At 59.6% G+C, this 21,728-nt stretch overlaps 1 protein-coding gene across 4 annotated transcripts in view; it reads right to left on the bottom strand.

Annotated features, from left to right (window-relative positions):
• Positions 1-3,283: 3,283 nt before the first annotated feature.
• The window catches only part of TLN1 (talin 1), a 30,367-nt gene continuing 11,922 nt past the window's right edge, over positions 3,284-21,728 (bottom strand). For all 4 annotated transcript variants that reach the window (XM_010563940.1, XM_010563941.1, XM_010563939.1 and 1 more), the window contains 38 exons: positions 21,492-21,658; positions 21,016-21,144; positions 20,563-20,676; positions 20,233-20,346; positions 19,939-20,073; positions 19,677-19,805; positions 19,466-19,568; positions 19,180-19,388; positions 18,966-19,085; positions 18,603-18,800; positions 18,125-18,264; positions 17,932-18,025; positions 17,687-17,776; positions 17,387-17,509; positions 17,070-17,213; positions 16,576-16,737; positions 16,349-16,489; positions 15,938-16,119; positions 15,455-15,587; positions 15,231-15,332; positions 14,939-15,109; positions 14,657-14,806; positions 14,444-14,545; positions 14,200-14,319; positions 13,756-13,902; positions 12,647-12,813; positions 12,239-12,422; positions 11,860-11,985; positions 11,462-11,578; positions 11,197-11,382; positions 10,967-11,074; positions 7,863-7,968; positions 7,597-7,721; positions 7,173-7,298; positions 6,967-7,029; positions 6,524-6,706; positions 5,152-5,277; positions 3,284-4,514 (listed from right to left, as the gene is read on the bottom strand). In XM_010563940.1, coding sequence (XP_010562242.1) covers positions 4,383-4,514; positions 5,152-5,277; positions 6,524-6,706; positions 6,967-7,029; positions 7,173-7,298; positions 7,597-7,721; positions 7,863-7,968; positions 10,967-11,074; positions 11,197-11,382; positions 11,462-11,578; positions 11,860-11,985; positions 12,239-12,422; positions 12,647-12,813; positions 13,756-13,902; positions 14,200-14,319; positions 14,444-14,545; positions 14,657-14,806; positions 14,939-15,109; positions 15,231-15,332; positions 15,455-15,587; positions 15,938-16,119; positions 16,349-16,489; positions 16,576-16,737; positions 17,070-17,213; positions 17,387-17,509; positions 17,687-17,776; positions 17,932-18,025; positions 18,125-18,264; positions 18,603-18,800; positions 18,966-19,085; positions 19,180-19,388; positions 19,466-19,568; positions 19,677-19,805; positions 19,939-20,073; positions 20,233-20,346; positions 20,563-20,676; positions 21,016-21,144; positions 21,492-21,658 — 5,168 coding nt within the window. In that variant the 3' untranslated portion in view covers positions 3,284-4,382. The remainder of the gene's footprint in view (positions 4,515-5,151; positions 5,278-6,523; positions 6,707-6,966; positions 7,030-7,172; positions 7,299-7,596; positions 7,722-7,862; positions 7,969-10,966; positions 11,075-11,196; positions 11,383-11,461; positions 11,579-11,859; positions 11,986-12,238; positions 12,423-12,646; positions 12,814-13,755; positions 13,903-14,199; positions 14,320-14,443; positions 14,546-14,656; positions 14,807-14,938; positions 15,110-15,230; positions 15,333-15,454; positions 15,588-15,937; positions 16,120-16,348; positions 16,490-16,575; positions 16,738-17,069; positions 17,214-17,386; positions 17,510-17,686; positions 17,777-17,931; positions 18,026-18,124; positions 18,265-18,602; positions 18,801-18,965; positions 19,086-19,179; positions 19,389-19,465; positions 19,569-19,676; positions 19,806-19,938; positions 20,074-20,232; positions 20,347-20,562; positions 20,677-21,015; positions 21,145-21,491; positions 21,659-21,728) is intronic.

Below are 21,728 nucleotides of genomic sequence, written 5' to 3'. Positions count from 1 at the left end.
AGGGACGACGACACCCACGGGGGGCCAGCGGGCGAGGGACGGTCAGCCCGGGGCACAGCGGTCGGGGTGCCCCGGGGGCACTGCAGGGCACCGCATGAGGGGTACCCCGGGGGCAGCGTGCTAGGGGCACCCCCGAGCACAGCGGTAGGGACATTTCTGGTGGCACTTCCACCGTGGTGCCGGGCTGAGGTGGGGGGGATGGACCCCTGTGGCCTCTCACCTCTGTGGGGAACACGCCTGGCCCTGCGCTTGGGGACTGCTCTTACTGCGCCCCGGGGACCCCACCAGCCATCCACCCCCCCAGGGCTTGAGACCTGCCTCTGCTCCGGCCAGAGCTGTCCCCACGCTAGAGGACATCGCATGGCTGGCACGGCCCTGGGCACACTTCATGCCCCGTCACTGCACCCTGGGGCCTGAGGGACCCTGCTTGCTGGCGATGGCTTGGGGGAACTTCAGGGGCTGGCACGGCGCTTGGGGACCCCCATGGGCTGGCACTGAAGTTTTGGAGACACTCTTAGTCTGTGATTGCACTCAGGGACGCCCACGGGCTGTGACTGCAGCTGGGGACACCCATAAGCTGTGACTGCAATCGGGGACACCCACGGGCTGTGACTGCAGTTGAGGACGCCCACAGGCTGAGATTGCATTTGGGGATACCATGGGCCGGCACTGCCCACATGGGGAAAATCTCCCGGGAGAGAAGCCAGTGGAGCTCCTGACCTCCCCATCCAGCTTCTGCGACATGGTGAGGTAGGAGGGCCCCAGATCCGTGCAGGCTTCCTGGGACCCAGCTCCCCACTACCTTGCACCCTGGCGCCACTGTCCCTGGCACCCACAGGGACACCTGGCATATGCACAGCCCATAGGGTGGCATTTCAGAGTGACACAGGGCAGCACGCCACCCCTCTCCATCTTTCTGCTCTAAATAAACTGTATTCCACAGGCAAAAAAATGCAAACCCTTCAGATCCTGGCTCCTCCAAAAATAACCCATGCTTTAATAACGCTCGTAAATGCTTCTGGCGCATTCCCAGCTGCAGGGTGGGCTCCGGGCAGGGGGGGCTGGAAGGAGCCAGTGAAGGGGCCACGGGAGCCATGCGGCATGTGGGGAGGCTGAGATGGGACGGGGACAGGAGCGGTGTGCAGGCTCCCCTAGCCCATCGGCTGGAGGCCGCATCCAGCCCTTGCCTGCTGCAACTTTTCAGCACCTGTGCTCCAAGCAGAGAGGAGCAAAAGGTTTTTGAGAGCTGGAGAAAGTGGCTTTCTAGGAGCCCTCAGCCCAGGGTTGTGGGGAGCATAGGAGGGATGGGAGCAGCCGAGGACCAAGGGGCTGCTGGCACCATGGGGAAAGCAGCAGAAGAGCCACTGCTGGACTCTGGAGAGCCGCTATTAATACTGACGAATTAGGCACATATTTGGACAAGGAGAGTCAGTAACCGCCAGCACACAGCTTCTGAGGGGAGGGGGAAGATCCATCTCCCATCATTCCCGGGCGAGGATGGATTTTTTTTTCTGCAAGATGCTTTGGCCCGAGCAACTTCATGGGCTTAGTGCATGAGGGAAAGACGATGATGTGCATAGTGCAAGCAGCCAGGCAGTTGCCCTGGAGCCTTCAGATGTCCCCTCAAAAGATACAGTTTTCCCTTGCTGCCCGCTCCCTTTTGTGCCAGGCATCATGGCCCCATCCTACTGGCACAGCTAGGGCCATCCAGGTGCCCAGGCCCATGAGTCTGCCCTCAAGGCTGTCGTCTGGGGTGACCTCTGGGACAAGGGGGTGCAGAGGGGTGTGCGTGCACATCCCTCCTATTGCTGCCCCAATGCCCAGCCCTGCACTGGGCTAAGGTCTCCAAGGACAGGGACCCTCCTCCATGTCCCACTCTAGGGTCTGACCACACTCCCAGCAAAAGCCTTGTCCTGCCATTTGACAGGAACTTCCCAGGTGCAACCCATGCCGCAGCCTCTTGTGCCATTCCTGGGCTTCTCGAGAAGTTGGGCTGCAGCTTCCATGCCTGCCTCCAACTTAGCTGGATTTGGGTCCCTGCAGAGGTGCTGGTGCCTCTTGACTGTGGCTTCCCAGCTCCAAGCCTCCACATGTGCTTGTCCAAGCCTGCCTGCCAAAATAACCTCTTGCTCCAGTGGGTGAGATTTAGGGGACTGGGGTGAATTGCACCCCATGTCCCTCCCCTGGTGTTTGTGCCACCACCCCTTGCCCCTACCCCAGCCCAGAGGACACAGGAGCAGATGTGCTTGCAGCCCTCTGCCTGGGATGCTGGAGCTCCCTTGGTCCCAGGATGCTGGGATGAGGCTGGGGCTGCTGCCACACTGTGCCTGCTCGCTGTCCTTGCTGGTCACTCAGAGGGGCCCTGTGCCCGGCCGGTACCTGGGTGAGAGCCTGGTGCAGGGTCAGGCCAGCGCAGATTGTCAGGGGACAGCTGGGAGGACTGGGATGCCTGCGAGAGCCACAAATCCACCCTGGAGCCTGGCCAGGGGTGAGCATGCCACGGGGGACAGCCCCTCTGCACCCCCAGGGACGTGCCTGCAAGGGGACAGGGGTCACCGGCCGGGATGCTGCGGGATGCTGAACTCGTCGCTCGTGATGCTTGTAGCTCCTGCTGCTGGGGACAGGTCCCGGAGGCAGGGGACACGTGCCAGCCCACCTGCGTCCCCGCTCCACCCCACAGCATCCCTGCCTGCCCCGCCGCTGCTTGGGCCCCCTGAGCCCCCGCTGAGTGACAGGGTGGGAACAGGTGGGGACATGCTCGGGGCAGCTGCTGGCCGCACAGGTTGGCCCTGGGGGGCTATTTCGGGGCGTGAGCTCAGTGCCAGCAGCCAGGAGGGCTCCGGCCACATTCCCAGACCCACAGCACCAAGGGCTGCCACTTGCCCACTGGTGGGCCACCAGTGACCGGGGGGTCTCCCACCTGCACCCCTGTAGCACTCTACCCAGGGATATTTTCAGCTGGTAGCAGGAGTGGGGCCAGGACCCCAGCTGCTCACACCCCCCCCTCCAAATCTCAAATCCCCCAGCAACAAAATCCCCAGGGCCCCCTCCCGCGGTGGCAGCCCCCCCGGCAGCACCTGCGAGAGCCGGCACATGGCTGGCAGCGGGGGTCTGGCCTGCCGGGTGCCTTGGGCTGGACGTGCCTCAAATATTTTCCGTGCTGTATAAGCACTCGCGCTATCCTCCCCCGCCTCTGCCGGGAGGGCAGGTGCCCGTAGCCCCCCTGCCCACCAGTCCTCCCTTTCTCCTGGGGGGGTCCCATTGATACCCAGGTGGCAAGGAAGCAGGAAAACCAGATTTTATTGATGAACGTGTCTTTCCAAGGAGACATCGGCATCCCCTGCCCCACCCTGGAGCCTCAGGGGGAGCTGGTTTCCTTCAATGTTTAATATGGGATGCTTAAAGTATCAAAATAGTGAGAGAAGCCTCAGCAAGTGCAAAGGGGGAGGGATGGGGGTCCCGGAGCCGAGGAGGGCTGGGATGCTAGGTTGCAGGACCACAGCAAGAGCTGGGTGTTAGTGGGCAGGGAACGAGCTGGGGGCAGGGAATAAATGAACTTTGAAAGCTGCAGGCTCAATACTAGAGAAATGGAAAAGTTACAAAAATACTGCAGATCTTGGAACACGATGCAGGCACTTGGGAAGGAGGAGGGCAGAACTGGCTGGGGCCGTGGGCAGGGAGAAGCCCTGCGGGAAGGCAAAGAGCGGCTCTGGGATTGAACCCATCACACGCCCTGCATCCTGAGCAGAGGCACTGTGGCTTCCAGCCCTGCTGCTCCCCAGAGGGGCCCAGGCTGAAAAAGATGCTCATGGGGGGACACTCAGTGCCTCCCGGGAAGTTGTGGAGGGAGAGGAAGAGGAGGAGAAGGAATATTCAGCCAGCAATAAGGCATTGGAGGTGAAAGGCGGCTCCGTGCGAGAGCTTAGCTAGGGACCATGCTTCTCCCTGCACCCATCGCACAGGAGAGGGCAAGCTGCCAGCCTCTCCCCCTCCTGTGTGGAGGAGAGAGAAGAAAGGAGCACAAGTGGGAACGACGAAGGCACACGGAAAAATCCCCTATAATGAAGAGCTCTCCAGCCCTGCACGCTGGTGCTGGCGGAGGAGCCCTGAACCCGTGCGCCCCGGCTCCCACCCCTGCTGTGTCCCTCCAGGCACTCTGGCTGTGCCCTGGGTGCGTGTGGGAAGGTGGGCTGGGTAGCGAAGCGGCGTTGCTGGTGCGGCGCCGGCTTGGAGCAGCGGCTGGGTTAGTCCCGGTGCTCTGGGTGCAGGCAGAGCTCTGGTCTAGCCCAGGCAGCCCTTCGCTTGAGGCGGGTTGTCTTAAATAGGAGCGGGCGGGCAGGCGGGCAGCAGTCTGTGCGGTGAGCGGCAGGAGGGCGCGGGGCTCAGTTCTGCTCCTCGTCCCGCAGCTCCGAGGGCAGGAACTTGTACTGCTGCTGCCGGATCATAGCCAGCTTCTTCCGCGCCTCCTCCAGCTCCCGCTCCTTGCGCAGCATCTCCTCCTGGGCGGCGATGATCTGCCGGGAGAGAGCCCTGGGGTCACAGCTGTCTCTGACAGGGATGGCTGGAGCCTCTGCCATGGCAATGCCGACCCCAGAGCCAGGCTCTCTGCCTGCTGCTTCCCACCCGCAAAAGCCTCCCTGGGCTGGTGTGGCCCCAGGGCACGAGGGCTGTTGTCCCTGCGGTGGGACCACGGTCCTCTGGAGATAACGGGGAGCAGCCCAGCTGCCGCAGCCCAGCCCCATGCACCCTGTAGAGGGTCTCAGCTGCAAGCCTGTGGCCTGGAGGCAGTGCTGGGACCTGTGGCACCCCCGTCCCAGGCAGCTCTCACCCCTTACCCAATGTTTTGCCCTTCACATGTGTCATGGACACTGGGATGGTGTGGGCACTGCACCAAGGAGAAGTCAGGGCGTTACACTCCTGGAAGCATGCACCATCACAGGCTGTGCCCACCGCTCCCTGTGGCAGGACGATGGTGAAGCCACAGTGTTTAATTGGCACTGGGTGGGATGAGAGCACCCGCAGCATTTTGGTGAGGCTCTCTAGAGACATGCCCCATGCTGGTGGGTGGTAGGACATGCTCCTCAGACAGGCACACAGAGGTTGTGGTGGCAGCCAGAGCCACCCCTGCCCCATCAGAGCAGCCCAGCTCACCTGTGCAATTCCCCCAACCATCTTCTCCTTCACCACCACCGTTTCGTCATGGTCCTGGAAGGCAGCTGCCTTCTGCGCTGCCTTCACCAGATTGTCCGACGCTCTCTTTACTGCATTGCCGGCAGCCTGCAGCAGGGAAGAGGGGGAGCGGCAGCGTAAGTCACAGCCCCAGGGTACAACTGATGCCAGGCTGGGGGGGGCAAAAGAACCCCTGCCCCAGGCTGGTCTGGCAGGCAGGACAGGCAGCCAGGCGGGCTGGGAGCTGCAGGCAGGGATTCCTTTAAATGGCTCGCTGCCTTGCCACCCGCTCATGACCATTTCAGGCACTGCTGCTCACAGCCGGGCTCTGGCTCTTGTCTGAGCCATGGGGCAGGGACTGGGGGGCAGCCCTTCGGATCCTCCTCAGCCCTTGGCCCCAAGGCACCAGCGCTGGGACCCCATGTTAACTCCCCCACGCATGGGCATTAACCTCTTGTGTGCCACAGCCTCTGAGGATTAAGGGAACTACAAAAAATGCTGCCCAAACACTATCCTCTTGAATGCCAGTGACACAGTGCACACATTTGTCCTGGTTTTGGCTGGGATAGACTTAATTTTCTTCCTAGTAGCTGGTACAGTGCTATGTCTTGGATTTAGTATGAGAATAACATTGATAACACACTGACATTTTCAGTTGTTGCTAAGCAGTGTTTATGCTAAGTTAAGGACTTTTTCAGCTTCTCATGCCCAGCCAGCAAGAAGATGGGAGGGGACATAGCCAGGACAATTGGCCCAAACTGGCCACGGGAATATTCCATACCATGTGACATTATACCCAGTATATAAACTGGGAGGAGTGGGCTGGAGGGGGTGGATTGCTGCTTGGGAACTAATTGGACATTGCTCAGCAAGTGGTAAGCAATTACACTGTGCATCACTTGTTTTGTATATTCTAATCATTTTATTATTGTCATTATCATTATTATTATTATTATTATCTTCCTTTCTGTCCTATTAAACTGTCTCTATCTCAACCCACGAGTTTTATTTTTTCTCCATTATCTCCCCCATCCCACAGGGAGGGGAGCGAGCGAGCGGCTGCGTGGTGCTTAGTTGTTGGCTGGGGTTAAACCACAACAGCATTTCAGGTATTCCTGTGCCAGTTCATCGTCCACCTGGCTCAACAGCCCAGCATCACTCCCTCGCCTGGCACAAAGCTACCAGTGAAGTCCAAGCGACCTGGAGCCTGTGCTCCAATGAGGTCCCTGCTGATGGCACACAGGCAGGGAGCGTGAGCCCTGGAGAACACCTACATGCCCTTGCCCCACTCCCATGCACCCCTCAAGCAGCTGGGAGGAGGCAGCTGGGGCTGGAGGGGCAGCCTGGGACTCACCTGGAGCCGCTTCATGGCCTCCGAGTCATGGTCAGCCTTCACCTTGCAGGCTACCAGGAGCTGCGCTGTGGAGGCAGCCACCTGCTTGGCAGATGAGATGAGCTTCTCTTCGCTGGCGTGGCCCTGCACTGCTGCATTGGCGGCTTCGCATAGGTTGTTGGTGGCAGCAGCCACCATGCGTGCCTACGGTGAGAGAGGCTGTCAGGGGGCGTATGGGAGCCTCCTCTGAGGAGGGTATGCCCTGACTGGCCCCAAGGAGGTTGTGGAGCATGGGGTGGTGATAACCAGCTTCCACGCCATGTCTCAGATGGTAGGAGAGGGAGTAAGAAGCATGGCTGCTTCTTCCACCGAGGAGAACCACCAGGGCAGAGCATCCTCATCTTTGCAGCAGGAGCCAAAAGGAGGGTCCCCCCCCATCCCCTGAGCATGACCTTGATACTCACAGCTGAAATGAGTCCCTGGGACCACTGTCCATCATCCACTGCGTTGGCGGGGATGGCACCCACCTGCAAGGAAGGAGAGGAGGAGTGAGGCTCACCACCCCACACACCCCTTGCCACAGGGTACGAGGGCTACAAGCAGCCCTGGGCGAAGGGAGAACCCACCACAGCCCTATATTTTTGTATTTCTTTCCCTCTTCCAGCCTTACCTTTCCTTGGGCCACTAATTCTCGCTGGGCTGCTGAGGCTGCCTTCACCAGGGCGCTCGTGGCTGCAGCAATGGATTTGGCAGCTTCCAGGATCTGCTCCTCAAAGTTCAGGCTCTCATCTGCTTGCTGTGGGCAAAAGTGGGGTCTAAGTCCAGGCAAGGGTGCTAGGACAAATGGAGCAGAGCAGGATGATGGCTGCAGGGGGCTGAAGGGGCACATGTAAAGCTGAATTAAGGGCTGTGGGGTGCAGGAGGGCGCGGGCTGCTGGAGGAAGGTCCAGCTGGGAATGTGGGAGGCAGCAGGAGCACAGGAAGAGGGACCGGTTGTCGGATGGGGCTTCACACGTGGCTGAAACACAGGCAGAAGAGCCCCAGACCACCCCAAGCTGAGCATGGGGGAGTCATCCAAGGCTCAGCACTACTACCTTGGGCTTGGCTCTTGGTTTCAGCTGCTCCAGCTTCTTGGCTGCAGCCTCAATGGCAGCTGCTGCCCCCAGCAGCTCATTCTCAGCAATGACAGTGGGGTCTTCTGGGTCAACCCACTCTGTCCCTAGAAAAAACGGGAAGCGAGGCAGGTTAAACTTGTGTGCGGTTTCATTTCTGACTTGCCCTACCTCCTCCATCAGCGGCTGAGCCCTCCACCCTAATCCCAGCCCTCGGTCCTGCCCCTTTGAGCAGGACCTTTCCTCACCTTTCATGGCCTCGGCTGCCTGGATGAGCTCGGTGACAGAGCTGGCCACGCGCTTGGAGTAGCCTGCCAGCTGCTGCTTCAGCTCGTGAGTCGGCTTTTGCAGGATCTGTGGGGAAGGAGCAGATGTAAGCACCTGGAAAAGGAGGACCTCACAGGTCTGTTTAAGGTGCGCTTCCCAGGGAAGCAGGGTGGGATCCCCCAGGTCCCCCCCAACATGTGTACACAACAGACGTCGTCTGTGATGCTTTCCTGAGTGAGCTTGGCTGGTCTCCTCCCGCCCAATGATGGGATGAGCTTCCCCTTAGCCCTTCTGCATCCACGGCTTCTGGGACATCTCACAGACACAAGATCCTCAGCAAAAGCCTTCCTGCACTCAGCAGCTACCCCCTCCAGGATTTCTTCCCCCCCCCAAAAGCATTTCAAGCTTCAGAAGCATTTCCCCCTCGCTGTCCCCATTTTAGAGATTTGTCTGCAAACACAAGCTTGGCAAAGGGGGGGACCCTGCAGCCACATTCCAGCCCAGGAGAGCTGGCCCCGCTGGGACAAGGTGGCAGGCAGAACCATGAGGGTCCTTCACTGGGGTTGGCGGGGGGACACATGCACATACCACAGCACACGTGTGCACACACACCGGGTCTGTACACACAAGCAGAGCTCACCGCTGGCCTGACTCACACTGTACAGGCAGCAGCTGCCCATCAGCTAGAGCAGGTGTGAGTACACACACACACACACACACACACGCGGGCCCTGGGTCCCTGCGGACACACACAAGTGCCACCCCAGCACTGGGCTGGGCACGCAGACACGCCGTGAGCAAGGCTCATGCTGAGGTTAGACACCAGCAGGCAGCCCAATGTTGCCTTACTCACCGGCTTACAGGGAGGGAGGGAGAAGAGAGAGAAGAAAGCAGTGAACGCCCCGGCCGGGACACGTGGGCACTGGGGACTGGGGGCCCAGGGAGGGCAGGGGAAGGTGGGTGCTCTCCTGTGAGGGGTGAAGGGCAGCCAAGAGGAGAGGTGGGAACGAAGGGTCAGAGGTCCCGGGTGTGGAGCTGTGCTGCTACCATTAGCTCATACTTCATCTTTGCAGGGCTGGGGGAGCTGGGGCACCTGGATGAGGCTCCCACGGCTGGAGAAGCCACCTACGCCCAGAGCAGCCATGACGCCGCTCTCCTCCTCACCCCCCTTTACACCTTATTTCTCCCCACCCTGAATTGCTTCGCTGTAGTTTTCAGCCACTGGATCTCTCTGCTTTTGGAGGGAGAGACCTACTGTTACGAAAAAGTCCTCATGGAGGTTCAAATTCCTTCCCCTCCCCAGTGAAATATGCAGGCTTTCCCACTTCTCTGTTGGGAGCCACATTTTCCACTCCGAGTCAAATAATCCTCCTTCTCAAACCCTAACAAGGCTTGTTCATGCTCCGTGCAAGGGACTGGTTCCCATGCGGACACAACTTACAGCAATGCACTTGCTGCTGCTGCGGCGTGAGGCAGCATCGCATCTGCCATTTCCCCTCCCATTCCCCTACATCCTTCATGCTTGTGGCTTTCCAGGAACCTGCTGCCCTCTGATAAATGGGACCCATGAGCTTTGTTCCTGCCTTCACAGACCAGAGTGCTGTGGAGGCTGGGGGTGTCATAGCTTTATCCTGGACTTGAGTGGGGCCATCTAGCAGTCACCAGAGCTGCATGTGGCAGCTCAGTCCCCAAGCTGATGGCACACAGCGATGGCTGGTTTGCCCTCCTAAGTGCATCCAGGCTAAAGGCCACATTATTAAGTCTGCTATCTACTCTGACAACGTGTTTAAAACTGCTAAATGTCTCTGTCTGGAGCTGAAGGCACCCTGGAAGCTATAAGCTTGCTAAGATGCACCTCCAGTGAACATTTCATGGGATGTACCAATGCATGATATTCAAGAGACGTCGCATGGCAGCTGGACAGTTACACCCAATATACAGTGGAATAGCGTGTTCCTGCAAGCAGGCTGACCTTGGCCACTGCCACACTGTCATTAGCCCAATCATCTGTTAACAACAGGTCAGCCAGAGAATTTCTCCTCAGCGCTCCAGCCTTGGCTGCAATGACTTACTTGTGGCTAAAGCATCTTCCAGACAGACATTTGATCTAGATGTAGAGGACAGAAAACTCACTGCTCCCCTTGGAACTGTACCCCAGTGGTTACTTCCTCCAGTTAAAACCACGCTTTGACTTGCCCTCCGCCTAGCTTCAACTTCTAGCCGTCGATTCCTGCCCACCTCCTGTTTGTGCTGCCAGTGCTGGTTACCCTCTGCCTAAAGGGGCTTTCCCTGCAGGAAACCACAGTCTGAACTCCACTGCCTTGTATCTGTTGAACCTGAACAGCAGACTCTCACCAAGTCCTTCTAACCAGCTTAGTGAAACCTTGCCACAGAGCTGACTTGTCCGCAATCTTTGTCCTGACCCTGCCTCCAGGGCTCTTGCAGCTCTGTGGGCTGGGTCTGCACATCCCTCCAGCATCCTTGATCTCTGTGACCTTGCCAAGAATGCAAACCGCTGGAAGGACCTCACTGGATCCTTTCCAGTGCTCTGTGGTCTTAAGTTGCTTCTTGTAAACTACACTTATCTTGGACAGCTAATTAAAGCAGTCAGCTGAAGTCCTCAGAAGGAATCAGATAGAGGAAGACCGGATCAAAAGTGAGCAGCTGGCACTTCCAGTCATCACCTCTGTTATTGTGGGCACTACCCATCTCCCACTCTGCTGTGAGCTTAACAAGGTCTGTTTTCACACTGCCTGAAGTCTCTTACTCCCACCACTTTTACTGGAAGCTGCTTCAGGATTTTGCTCCTGTGTTGCCGAATTTCCAGCCTCCATCTGTTTATGGCCAGTTAATCTCTGTCTGTTGTTAGCCAAATACTTTTCTTCAGAGCCTGTTTATCTCTCTGACATCTGCTTCCATGGCAGGGGCTCAGCCACGTGCTGTGCCAGCACAGGCAGTGAAGGGGGCCATGCAAAGACCTCAGTGGGAAGAGGTGCAGAGTCCAGAGGACCTTGGGGATCAGGGAACACCCTGGCATCCATGGGCAGCCTCTGCCCACCCTGGGAACCAGAGTGGGGACACTCACCACCAGCACATGCTCCAGCAGCTCCAGGTAGCCATCAGCGCACTCCTTGCCGAAGCGCAGCGCCCGCTGCCGCACATCCCCACTCACCTCCGGGTGGTAGGCAGCCTCCTGAAACCCAGAGACAGGGAAGCCCCGATTCACATCTAGCACCATCCCTGCCGGCACCCACAGCCACCCGCAAACCTGCTGTAGACCCATGTCCCCATGTCCCCCCCATACCCCCGACCCACCTTGCAGGCGCGCAGCATATCTGCGATGGCACGGCGGCTCAGGTTGGCCGTGGCAATGACATCCTCCTGCCGACATGAGTTGCCAGCAGCCACTGCTTTGGCCGTGGCCATCGTGATGCCTTTTGTCATACGGATGAAGTCTTCTGGGGTAGAGACCTTGGCAGGAGGGACAGGGGAGGAGAAGACCTGCGAGGCGAGAGGCAGCGGTGAGGCATGGGGCAGCTAGCGGAGGGGATGGCAGCTGCAGCACCGTGGCTGTACTCACTGCCAGCTCTTGGCGTATGTGCTCTATTGTGGCCTCCAGCGCCCGCGTCCCCTTTGTGGCCTCGTCCTCGACAGCCTTCACTGTCTTCAGCAAGGAAGTGACGTTTGTCACCATCACCTGTGAACGGGAGAAGAGAACCAGGTGAAGCCCCATGCAAGCTCTGGGCTGCTGCTGGCACCTGTCCCTCCCCCCATACTCCACTCACACCACCTCATCTTGTTCTCCCACCAATGCCTCCTCTGCATCTTATGCCCCACGTTTTACAGGCTCCTTCCTTGCTTCTTGCCCTGACTGCCCCCCAGTTGTCCTTCTGTCCCCAGACAGGGAGAAAAGCCCCCCTGCTCTTTCTCCAGTGCCCCCCACCTCATCTCCTCCTTCCCATCATGACCAGCTCAGACCTTGGCAGAGTTCTTCAGCTGGTAGACAGCAGGGTCATCCCCAGCTTTTCCAGCAGCTGCCTTGGTGGCACCAATCAGGTCTCCAAGTGCCTTGGCCACATCCTTCACAGCATTGATCAGGACCACCTGGGGAGAGCAAGACCAGGGCAATGGCTTGGCTACGGTCACACTCAGGCTGGGGTGGTGTGGCCCAGCAGTGAGAAATTTGGGCACCCCAGGGCACATTCGGAGTCCAGCTCAGCCACCACCAGCCAAAGCCCAGACAACCCTCTCCATGACACACAGGATCCAGCCCAGAGCACCACACGACACCTGCAACCCTCAACCCCTTCAAGGAAACTATAAGCAGCCTCCATTCACCCCACACACCCCATCCCACCTGAGTCTCTGGGTCTTCAGATCCCAGGCTGGCGGCACCCAGCTTCACCACCTCTGCCAGGCGGGTGATGGTGGACACGGAGGACTGGGCAGCTTGGGCCAGCTTCTCCTGGCTGGCCGTGGCATTCTGCACTAACACTTTGGTGTCCTCCACCAGCGCCTTGGCTGTCTTCAAGATGCCCTCCCTGGGGAGAAGAAGGGAGTCAGAGAGGACGCAGCCCTCTACAAGCACACATGGTCCTTGGGGTGTAGAGAAACTGTGGACCCTGCCTTCTGTACATACAAGCTGGAGGGGAAACAGAGTGAGCCTGAACTTGCAGCTTTCCTTGGGGCTGGTCCAGGAGACCATGGGACAGAACCTGACCCCCCGTCTCTGGCTGAGCAGAGGCTGGACAAGGTGCCCCGGTACCTGTGGTCAGCGAAGGTCTCCGAGTTCTCCCGGTTGAGGGTTCCTGCTGTGGCAAACATGATGGTGGTGTCGAGGTCAGCAATGATGCCAGAGACAGCGCTGGCTGCTGTGATGCAAGCTTGCGTCCCACGGTTCCCAGCCTGAAGAGCTGCCAGCACGTGAGACACCTGTGGGGTATGAGTAGGGTGACTGGGGAGCAGAGCAAGTTCAGGCAACTCGCATGGCACACACCTTCTCCAACACCTCCCAGGATGGAGCCCCTCTATACCAAGGAGAGGAATTGGGAATCATGTGGTCTGGACACCCCTTCTTAGCTTCCAGTTATTTATTTTTACCTTGTACCTATCATGTTTGGGGGTCCAGGATAAATTGGACTCTGGTAGTTTCCAGCTGAATAAGGTTTGCATGGTGGGCATCAGAACATCACAACTTGTTCTTTCTTTAGCTGCTAAATTCTATTTCTGTACTTGGGCAAGCACTCAAAGGAGAACAAGTCTCCTGACGGAAAGCAATCTTGGAAAGGAAGGACCTGCAGGAGGTCCTGAGAATGCAGGCACATGCCAGGCAGAGCGAACAAGTGGTTTTTTGCTTTTGTGATTTTCCTTACAAGCACTGCTGCTCTGCCCGTACTGACTAGAGTTTTTAAGCTATGTTCTCATCTGTTATTCAGAAGTGTGCTCTTTAGATTGATGGACAGGATGCTTTCCCCCATGCCAGCAAAAGGTGAGTGGGAGATCAATCACCCAGCACAAGCTGGAAGCTTGGCTGAAGACACAGCAAACACTATGCCCACCACTTCAAGAGCTGATTTGGAGAGCCCTGGGCTGCCACCAGTGTGTAGATCAGTCTCTCCTGGCAGGCCATCATCGGCACATTGGCAGGCAGCACCTGAACATCACACTGACCCCTCACAGCACCAGCTGCTGTTATGATGCCTGGAGAGGGGGATCCATCCTCCACCCTGTCAGCTGGGCAGGGTGAGCGTGGCTGAGAGAGCCAGCAGAGCCCAAGAGGACCAGGGGAGAACCTAGCATGGTCGCTCCAAGGGCATGTGGCTCAATCCAGCATCCCTCTCACCACACCGTCACCCCTCTCTCTGGACCACTTACCTTCTCAGAAACCTTGCGTGCACTCTCTATCAGCTCCTTCTTGGTGTAGGCATCGCTGGGGCTGCACTGCAGGGCTCCAGCCTTGGTGACCAGGGCAGCGCAGCCATGACCCAGCTCCTGCACCCGGCGCTTGATGTGGGAGCCGATCTGGAGAGAAACGAGCGCGTGAGCCAGCAGGGAACTAAGCCCCGCATCCGTGAAACCCGCTGGGAAACACTAGCCAGCCCCAGCCAGCTCCTCTCTCTCAATCCTCCCACTCAGGAGGGGCAAAAAACAAACAAGGCTTTGATCCACACGTTTCCACACCATGTCGTGGGGGAGGTATGAATGCTGCCGGCCCCCAGCTCTGACGGGAGGTTCGAGTGTCCCTGTCCTCTGCTCTCACACCCCAGCAGATCCCACTCTGCCCCACAGCACACTCCAGCACTCTCCCCACGCTCGCACCTCCTCGTTCTCGGCGGTGAGGGCAGCTGGTTTGGCCTCTTGCGCCAGCTGTCCGTAGTCATTGGTGAGCTGGTTGGCCAGTATGCCCAGCTCATCTGGGTTGGTGGTGGATTTGGTGACCTGCCGATGGAAGAAGAGCAGGAGTTGGAGTGGCCCCATGCCGCGATGGGCAAGCAAGGAGGGCAGTTGCCTTGCCTGGGTGTCAGGCAACACTTTCTGCAGTGACAGGCTTGCTTGCACCCACCATTTCCTGCACAGTCACTGCGATGGCCTTGGCTGTCTTCACCATCGTAGTCTGGTAGTCCACAAAGGTCCCCTCTGGCTCACCCATTGGCCCCTCGTCCAGCTGCAAGAGACCATCACGAGATTCTGGCTCCAGCCCCAGCCCAGAGACCTTGCAGGGTTTTCCTCTCCCCCATCCTCAGCCCTGGCCAGGTCCACTCCTCACTCCACTCACCTGGTTGATGGCCTGGGTGATGGAGTCCACCATGCCCCCCACGACACCTGCAGCACTGGCTGCCTCGTTCAGGGTGGTGGTCAGGTCCTCCACTGCTTCCTTCATCATCTGCACGGCCTCCTCCAGAGCCTCCTGGGTGTGGGCAGCTTGCTGCAAGAACAAGCCAGAGTGAGGCAGTGGCTCCCCTCCCGACAGTGATGCCGCACACTTAGCCCACACACACCACACCGTCACCCACATGTGAAGGGGAGCACGCCACTGACACGTGCACCTCCTGCTCACCTTGGGGTTCCCACCAGCCTCCTTGGCTGTGTACAGCATCTGCAAGGCGGACTCGGCCAGCGTTTTGGTCTGGTCCAGGAGGTTCATCTGCTGCTGGTGGTTGGGTGTTTTGGAGGCAGCGCCGATAGCCGCCATAATGAGCGGCTCAAAGTACTGAGCCATCTGGGACACCTAGGGAAAAGCAGCATCAGCACCAGCAGCTTCCAGCCCTGGCTGCTTGTGCCTCTCCTCCCGCCATGAGCTCCTCCATGCACATTGAGTGCCTCATCAGCAGTTGACATCCCCATGTTACCTTGTGCCCCAGCTGCGAGGCCTCAGCCCGCGCCGCACTGGCCACGGGCTCAATCAGGTTGCTGATCTCCTGGACAGCCGTGATCATCTGGTTGTGCAAAGCCTGTTGCAAAGAGAGGGCATCGCGTGAGGCTGCAGCAGGGCTGGGGTCGCCACGGGCTGCTGGGAGCCAGGGGGAAGGATGCCCATCCCTGTTAAGCTTGCAGCAGCACATCCCCGACCCACCTCCTGGGAGATATCTTCTCGGGGAGCCAGCTGCTGGCTGATGGCAGCAAGGGAGGCCTGGTCCACCTCCCGCATGCATTTGTTCAGGACCTCGATGGCCTCGTCACACTCCCGCTGTCCTGGAGCTTTGTCCCTGTGTGACAGATGGATCAGTCCAGCACTGGCAGTGCTACACCAACCCTTCGCCCCCAGCCTCGGCTAATGCCAGTGAGCAGCAGAACCCCTTTCCCATGCTTTGGGACAACCCAGCGTCACAGAGCCCGGGCATTCTGGCATGCATTCCCATCAACCCATGCCAGAGCTGGAGGAGCAGCTCCCATGCAGTACAAGAGGGATGGCATCTTCTGTCCCATCCCTTGCCTCCCCCTGCCGGCAGCAGCCAAGGAGATGATGAGCCAAAACGTCCCCACGGATGCTCGCTCAGAGCAGGGGTACCTGCCAGCAGGGACAGGGCCACAGTCAAGCGGGCAGGACTTGCCTCACCTCATGTTTGTGATCAGCTTCTTGATGGAGTCCGAGACGGTGCGAGAGTGGCCAGCCAGCACCGACCACTGCGGTGGGTCCTTGGGGTTGACAGCCAGGGAGCGGGCAGTCTGGATGAGGCCGGCAGAGCTCTCCAGCATGGTCTTGGCTGAAGAGACGATGGGCTCCATGGCTCTGCGACCCTGCACAGGGAGAGGATGGGCTGGTGAGGCAAGGGACTGTGCAGGGGAAGTTACTCCCTCACCCTGGAGCAGCCCCTCGAAGCCCAAGGCTTGCTGCCACCTCCCCATCACACCCCCCCAAGGCACCAGCCCAGCACTGGGACTCCATCCCAAGCTCAGAGGGAGGCATAGCTCCTTCCCACCCTGTTACAGCCAGGCCACATCCCTCCCTGCCCCTGTGGCATCCCACCTCTGGGCTGATCTGAGCAGGAACGGTGGCAAACTCCGGGTTGGAGGCAAAGGCCGTCAGGTTATCCACGGCCTCTATGAGAGGGGCAGTGGCAGCACGGCACCGCTCCCGGTTCTCCTCGTTGAATTCGCCATCCAGGGCCTGGTGTGGAGAGACCAGAGCAATTACCCAGCCCCCACCAGGCCCCAAATCCCATCCCCACCACGGCGCCCCGGGAGAGACCGCACCTTGATGGTCTTCACCAGGTTGGCCGTGCTGTTGGCCACCTCCTTGGCTGACTGGACGAACTGGCGCTTGGCCACAGGGTTGGCAGTGCGGGAGGAGGCCAGGCGGCACGTGTTGCACAGGGCCGAGGTGTGCTTCGCCACGATGGTGGCTGCAGACAGCACCTGTGGGGAAAAGCAGGGTGAGGCAGGATCCACCATGGCTCCCCATCCCCACAGCTCTCCCTTCGCGTCAGCCCCATGTGGGGCACCAGTGAGCATAGAGGTCCCTCTCAGGACTCAAGGAAGACTGCCAAGGTCCTGCACGCCCATACAGCCCCCCAATCTGGACTGTCACCATTGCACCAAAGCTGCCAGCTGGTTCCCAGTACAGCTGATGGGACCTGATGAGACACTAGCCATAATCTTGGCCAACTCTTGGGACACAGCTCTCAACTAGCCTCACACCCTCTTTCATGCCAGAAAATACCTGTAATGGTGCCCCAACTCATACTCACCTGGGACTGGGTGCAGGCAGGATCCACCAGGTTCTGGCAGGCCATCTGGATAGCTTGGTTAGCTCTGGCAAACTGAGTGGGGTCCACCAAGCCCTGCTGTCCAGCCTGGCTGTTGGGGTCTGAGACCCCCACGAGGTAGGCAGCCTAGGAACACGAGAGAGGCAGTGAGACCTCATGCACAGGGGAAAGGCTCACGGGCTGCGGAGGAGGCTGGCAGCACCATACCACGCGTCCAGGCTTTGAGGGGCAGGGGAGGGGTGTGTATGGCAACTACGCACGAGGGGTGGCGCTCAGAGCTGGAACCCAGCATGTCTCACCTGGGCAGCTGCCTCCGTCAGGCCACAGAGAGCTTTGGAGGCGGCACTGATGGAGTCCCCGAACTCAGGTAGTTTGCTGTTCTTGGCGTTCTGGGAGATGCCAGCCATGGACTCGCCCAGCACCTGCAGGACACACCATGCACCGATTATGGACATCACCTTCTGCTCCCACAGGGCTCCGAGTGTCAGACCTCACTGTGCTTCATCAACGGGGGAGGAATCACCTTTCCCTTTGCCCCCACATCCTTCCCAAACTCTCCCTGTCCTTCCCCAAACCGCCACTCCAGGCTCAGGGCTCACCTTGGAGTTCTCCATGACGCTGTCAAGGCAGTTGAAGTAGGACATGTCATTGACGGTCTGGGTGGGGTTCTCCAACAGCTCCTTCACAGTCTGCAGGGACACAGGTGTCACACTCAGGAAGGGGAAGGGTCTGCGCCCTCCACTTGCACCTCCTCTTTGCTCCCTCTTGCCCCTCGCAGCAGGGCACAGCTCCCCCACAAGCCATCCGAGCCCCTCCGCTGCCTCGCCAAGATGTAGCTTCTCACCTCCAGCTCCCGCAGGGCATTGTCGCACTCCTTCTGGCCCGGTGCCTGCTGGGTGCACATGGTGATCAGCTGGTTAATGCTGTCAGTCACAGCCCTGCCAGGGACAAGGGAGAAAGACCCACAGATCAATGCCAGCTCCACCACCCAGTCCCACCGCTACAGCAAACAGCTCACACGGAGTGGTTCCTCCTACCGTGCCGCTGCTGCCAGCTGATTCTTGAGGTTGGGGGCTGTGGGGTCGGCGGAGAGTGCCTTTGCGGCCAGCAGCAGCTTGCTGGAGGACATGGAGATGCTCTTCAAGTTCGACACCACCTGCGCCTGGTCTTCTTTATTCTGCAAGGGAAGAAGAAGAGCTACCTGCAGCAGGTTTCCAAGCTCCACATCCACGCTGGGTCTTCTCCGGTGTTTTTTTGAGCTGAGACAGCTCCCTTCATCCAACTAGTCCGCCAACAGCAGCAATATGGCAGCAACACTCGCTGAACTAACCCCAAGCCACTTTCCCCTTCTGCTGCTGCAGTTTTGCACAGCTGCAGACCCCACCTCACCCTCCGCGTTGGCCACAGCCACCCTAACCACTGCTGCCCAGTCACCCCGCCTGTGGTCAGCCACTTTCTCAGGCATCCCAAACCTCTCACTGTACCCAGAGTCCCCCAACAGGCATTTGCTCTCACCGGGGACTGGCTGGCCATCTCCACTCCTGCCTGCAGGAACTCATTGAAGTCCTGTCCAAATTTGCCGGAGGACTTGGCCAGGTCTTGAGGGGTGCCACGCGATGCCTGCACCAGCTCGTTGGCAGACTGGTTGAGTCCCGCGGCTGCCTGGTTCAGCTGGCTCTGCGCCTCCTGGAAGCTCTTGGTACTGGGAGGGAACTGGAGGCAGGGAGACAGGTTAGGAGAGGCAGCAAGGAGGATGGACATGGAGGATGAAGATCTGGCACATGCTTGGGGATATGCTACAGAGGAACCCGGTGCAGACAGACCAGCCTGCATCCCTACAAGGCTCCTCCTTTCCCCTCCCGCCCCAGCTCAGCTCACCGAATCTGCGAGCAGCCTCTTGCTGGCGTCTCCCACCATGCGGATGGCAGCATCCACGTCTCGCTGCCCTGGCAGGCAGTTAACACAGCGGCTCAGGGCCTGTGACACTGCCTTGGCCACCTGCAGAGAAGCAAAGAGCAGTCACCATCCCCTGGCCAGCCTTATGCCTTTACTGCAGGTTGGGGGTGCACACTGAGGTACCCATCCTCCCCACCTGGGCCAGGCGCTGCTGGCTCTCTGGGTCACCGGGCTTGGCCACTGCTTTCCGCGCCTCCTCGATGAGGTTGTTGGCTTTATCCATGACGTCACTGGCACACTCCAGCATGGCGCTCTGCGCCTGCGGGTCGGCGGTGCTGGCCGCCACACCACGGGCAGCCTGGCTGAGTGACCGCAGAGCCTGGGCCACTTCTCGGGCAGCGATCCCTGGGGGGGGACAAAGAGGTCAGTGACTGCCGACACAGCCCTCTCCCCTCTCCCAGCCACAGTGTGGAGGCCAGTACCTGTGTAGTTCTCATTGCCCTGGGCCACCTCTCCCAGGAGGTGAGCGATGGCGGAGCTGACGGCTTTCGTGCTGTTCCCCAGGTCCTGGGCACACTTCTCCATCTGCAGGGGGATGAGTGGGACATGCTGGTGGTCTGCACCTTCTGGCGGCTCCCCCTGCCCCGGCGCCCACCCTGCATCACCCTGTGCTGCCCTTCCCCGCGTCCTCACCGTCTCTCCCGGCAGAGGCTTGAGCTTGCCATCACGGGCAGCTGCCTTGGCTTCCTGCAAGTCCCTCTCCAGGCTCTGCACCAGACCCAGCGCGGAGTCTATCTCCAGGGGTCCACACGCCTCCTGAGCCTGAGGTGGTGGAGAAGGGAAGGTGAGCAGGGTGACCACTGAGCCCACCCTGCTGTGGCAGAGACCACGACCTGCCACTGGGTCGTGCCCGCTGCTCCAGGGTCTGGCTGCAGGATGGGACCCAGCCTCTCACCTTCTGGGCAGCTGTGCGGAGCTCAGCCAGAGCTGCGGCCAAGTTCTTGGCACACTGGCTGAGCTGCATCGCAGAGGCTTGATCCGTGATAGTAGGGACAGTGGCCTTGGCTGCAGCTACCATCTTCCCACCAGGCTGCCGAGCCAAAAGGAAAAGCAGTGAGGAGGGGACAAACAGGCAGCATCTCTCCGCTGCCTATGTGCAGCAGGTTTCCCAGCATCTTAGGAGGGCCAGGCATGGTAGGAAAGCTGTAATGCCAGAGCTGGTGTAGGAGGCTCTGGGCAGCGTGGGTACCTGCAGGAAGTTCTGGCTGGCAGCAATGAGAGCCAGCTGGGCGCTGGGGCTGTCCGGCTGGGACTGGCTTCCTCGCACGCCCTGCACCAGCATCGGGATCTGCTCTGCCACCACCTGCCAGAGAGGAGGATCACTGGAGAGGCTTGGCTGGGAGGAGACGAATCTAATCCAGGACCAGTGACAGAAAGATCGGCTCCCAGGGGAGCTGCATGAGGACCTCAAGGTCCTGCCTGCCCGCTACAGCCGAGCATGGAACCCTGGTGTGGCTGATGGTAGAAGGGATGGGGAAAGGCGGCACAGGAGACGCCAGGATCAGGCCCGGACCCTTACCTTGCAGCTCTGCACAAGCTGCTGCTGCGCAGCAGGGTTCTTGTTGGAGGAGGCGGCATGCTGCGCAGCAGCGATGGTCTGGGTGGCGGAGGCGGCAGCTTGCTTGGCTGCATGCTGGTGGGGAGAGGCATGGGTTAGCACCAGCAGCAGGGCAGCCTGCCCTGAGTCCCCCCACCATGAGCTCCCCCTAAACTTCTCCTCTCATGCCTCTGCCTGGGGCACCGGAGCTTCTCCAGCATCCTTGATGTCCGGCATCCCAAAGTGACACGGTGTGCACAAGGGAAGGGAAGGGAAGGGAGCAGTAGGAGGGTCTTTGCGGGATGCAGCACAGACACTGTACATGAAAATGACTTTATCCCTCTGCAAAGTGCAGGGATGTGGGGGCTCCTGGCCCTGTCTTGTTTGCTGACCGTGCCTGCTTGCCCTCTGCGGCCCCCTTGCCCGGCATCTCACCTCCAGCTTATGCACGAGCTTCTTCTTGATGGCATTCTGGGCTGCGGCGTTGGTCGCCATGCGGAGCCCCTCTGCTGCCTCACGCAGCCGCTGCTGCTGCTCCTCGCTGTCTGGGTGGGCTGCAGCTCCCTGGAGAAAGAGCAAACCCATCACACCTTGCAGGGAACACAGGGACCTTTGTAGTCCTGAAGCAGCAGCACCTGTGCTTTGGCCTGGCTGCCTGCGGTGCAGGGGAGATGCCCAAAGCCTCTCCGGGAGAGCTCAGCAGCAGAAGAGCTAGCAGCTCCTCTGCTGCCACCAACAGCACCAGCAGAAGCCCCACTCCATTGCACAGGTCCCCAGCTCAGCACAGGACCTTCCTCTGGGAACCCCTCCCGCACCTAAGGGCTGCTTGCCCCCCTCCGCAGCATCGAGCCAACGGCGCTGGATGGACCTGGGGGCCAAAGCCAGCGTCCATCCTCTCCCACACCACTGACCTTTGCAGCCTCCACCATCTTGGCGGTGGCATCGGCCAGAATCTTGGCTGCGCTCAGCAGCTTGCGTGAGTTCTCCAGGTCCGTCTCTCCCTCTGCGTCTGCTTTGATGGCGTTGACGAGGTCAGAGGTGGCCTGGGCCAGAATACGAGCCTGCCGCACCATTTCCCCTGGGACAGAAAGGGTGGCCTGTTAGCAAGTCCCATGGGTTCCCCAATACCTCCCCATTCACCGTGCGCT

This window comes from Haliaeetus leucocephalus, unplaced genomic scaffold (assembly GCF_000737465.1).
Source record: "Haliaeetus leucocephalus isolate CR32 unplaced genomic scaffold, Haliaeetus_leucocephalus-4.0 Scaffold174, whole genome shotgun sequence".
Lineage (NCBI taxonomy): Eukaryota > Metazoa > Chordata > Aves > Accipitriformes > Accipitridae > Haliaeetus > Haliaeetus leucocephalus.
This window is presented reverse-complemented; position numbering and strand designations above follow the sequence as displayed.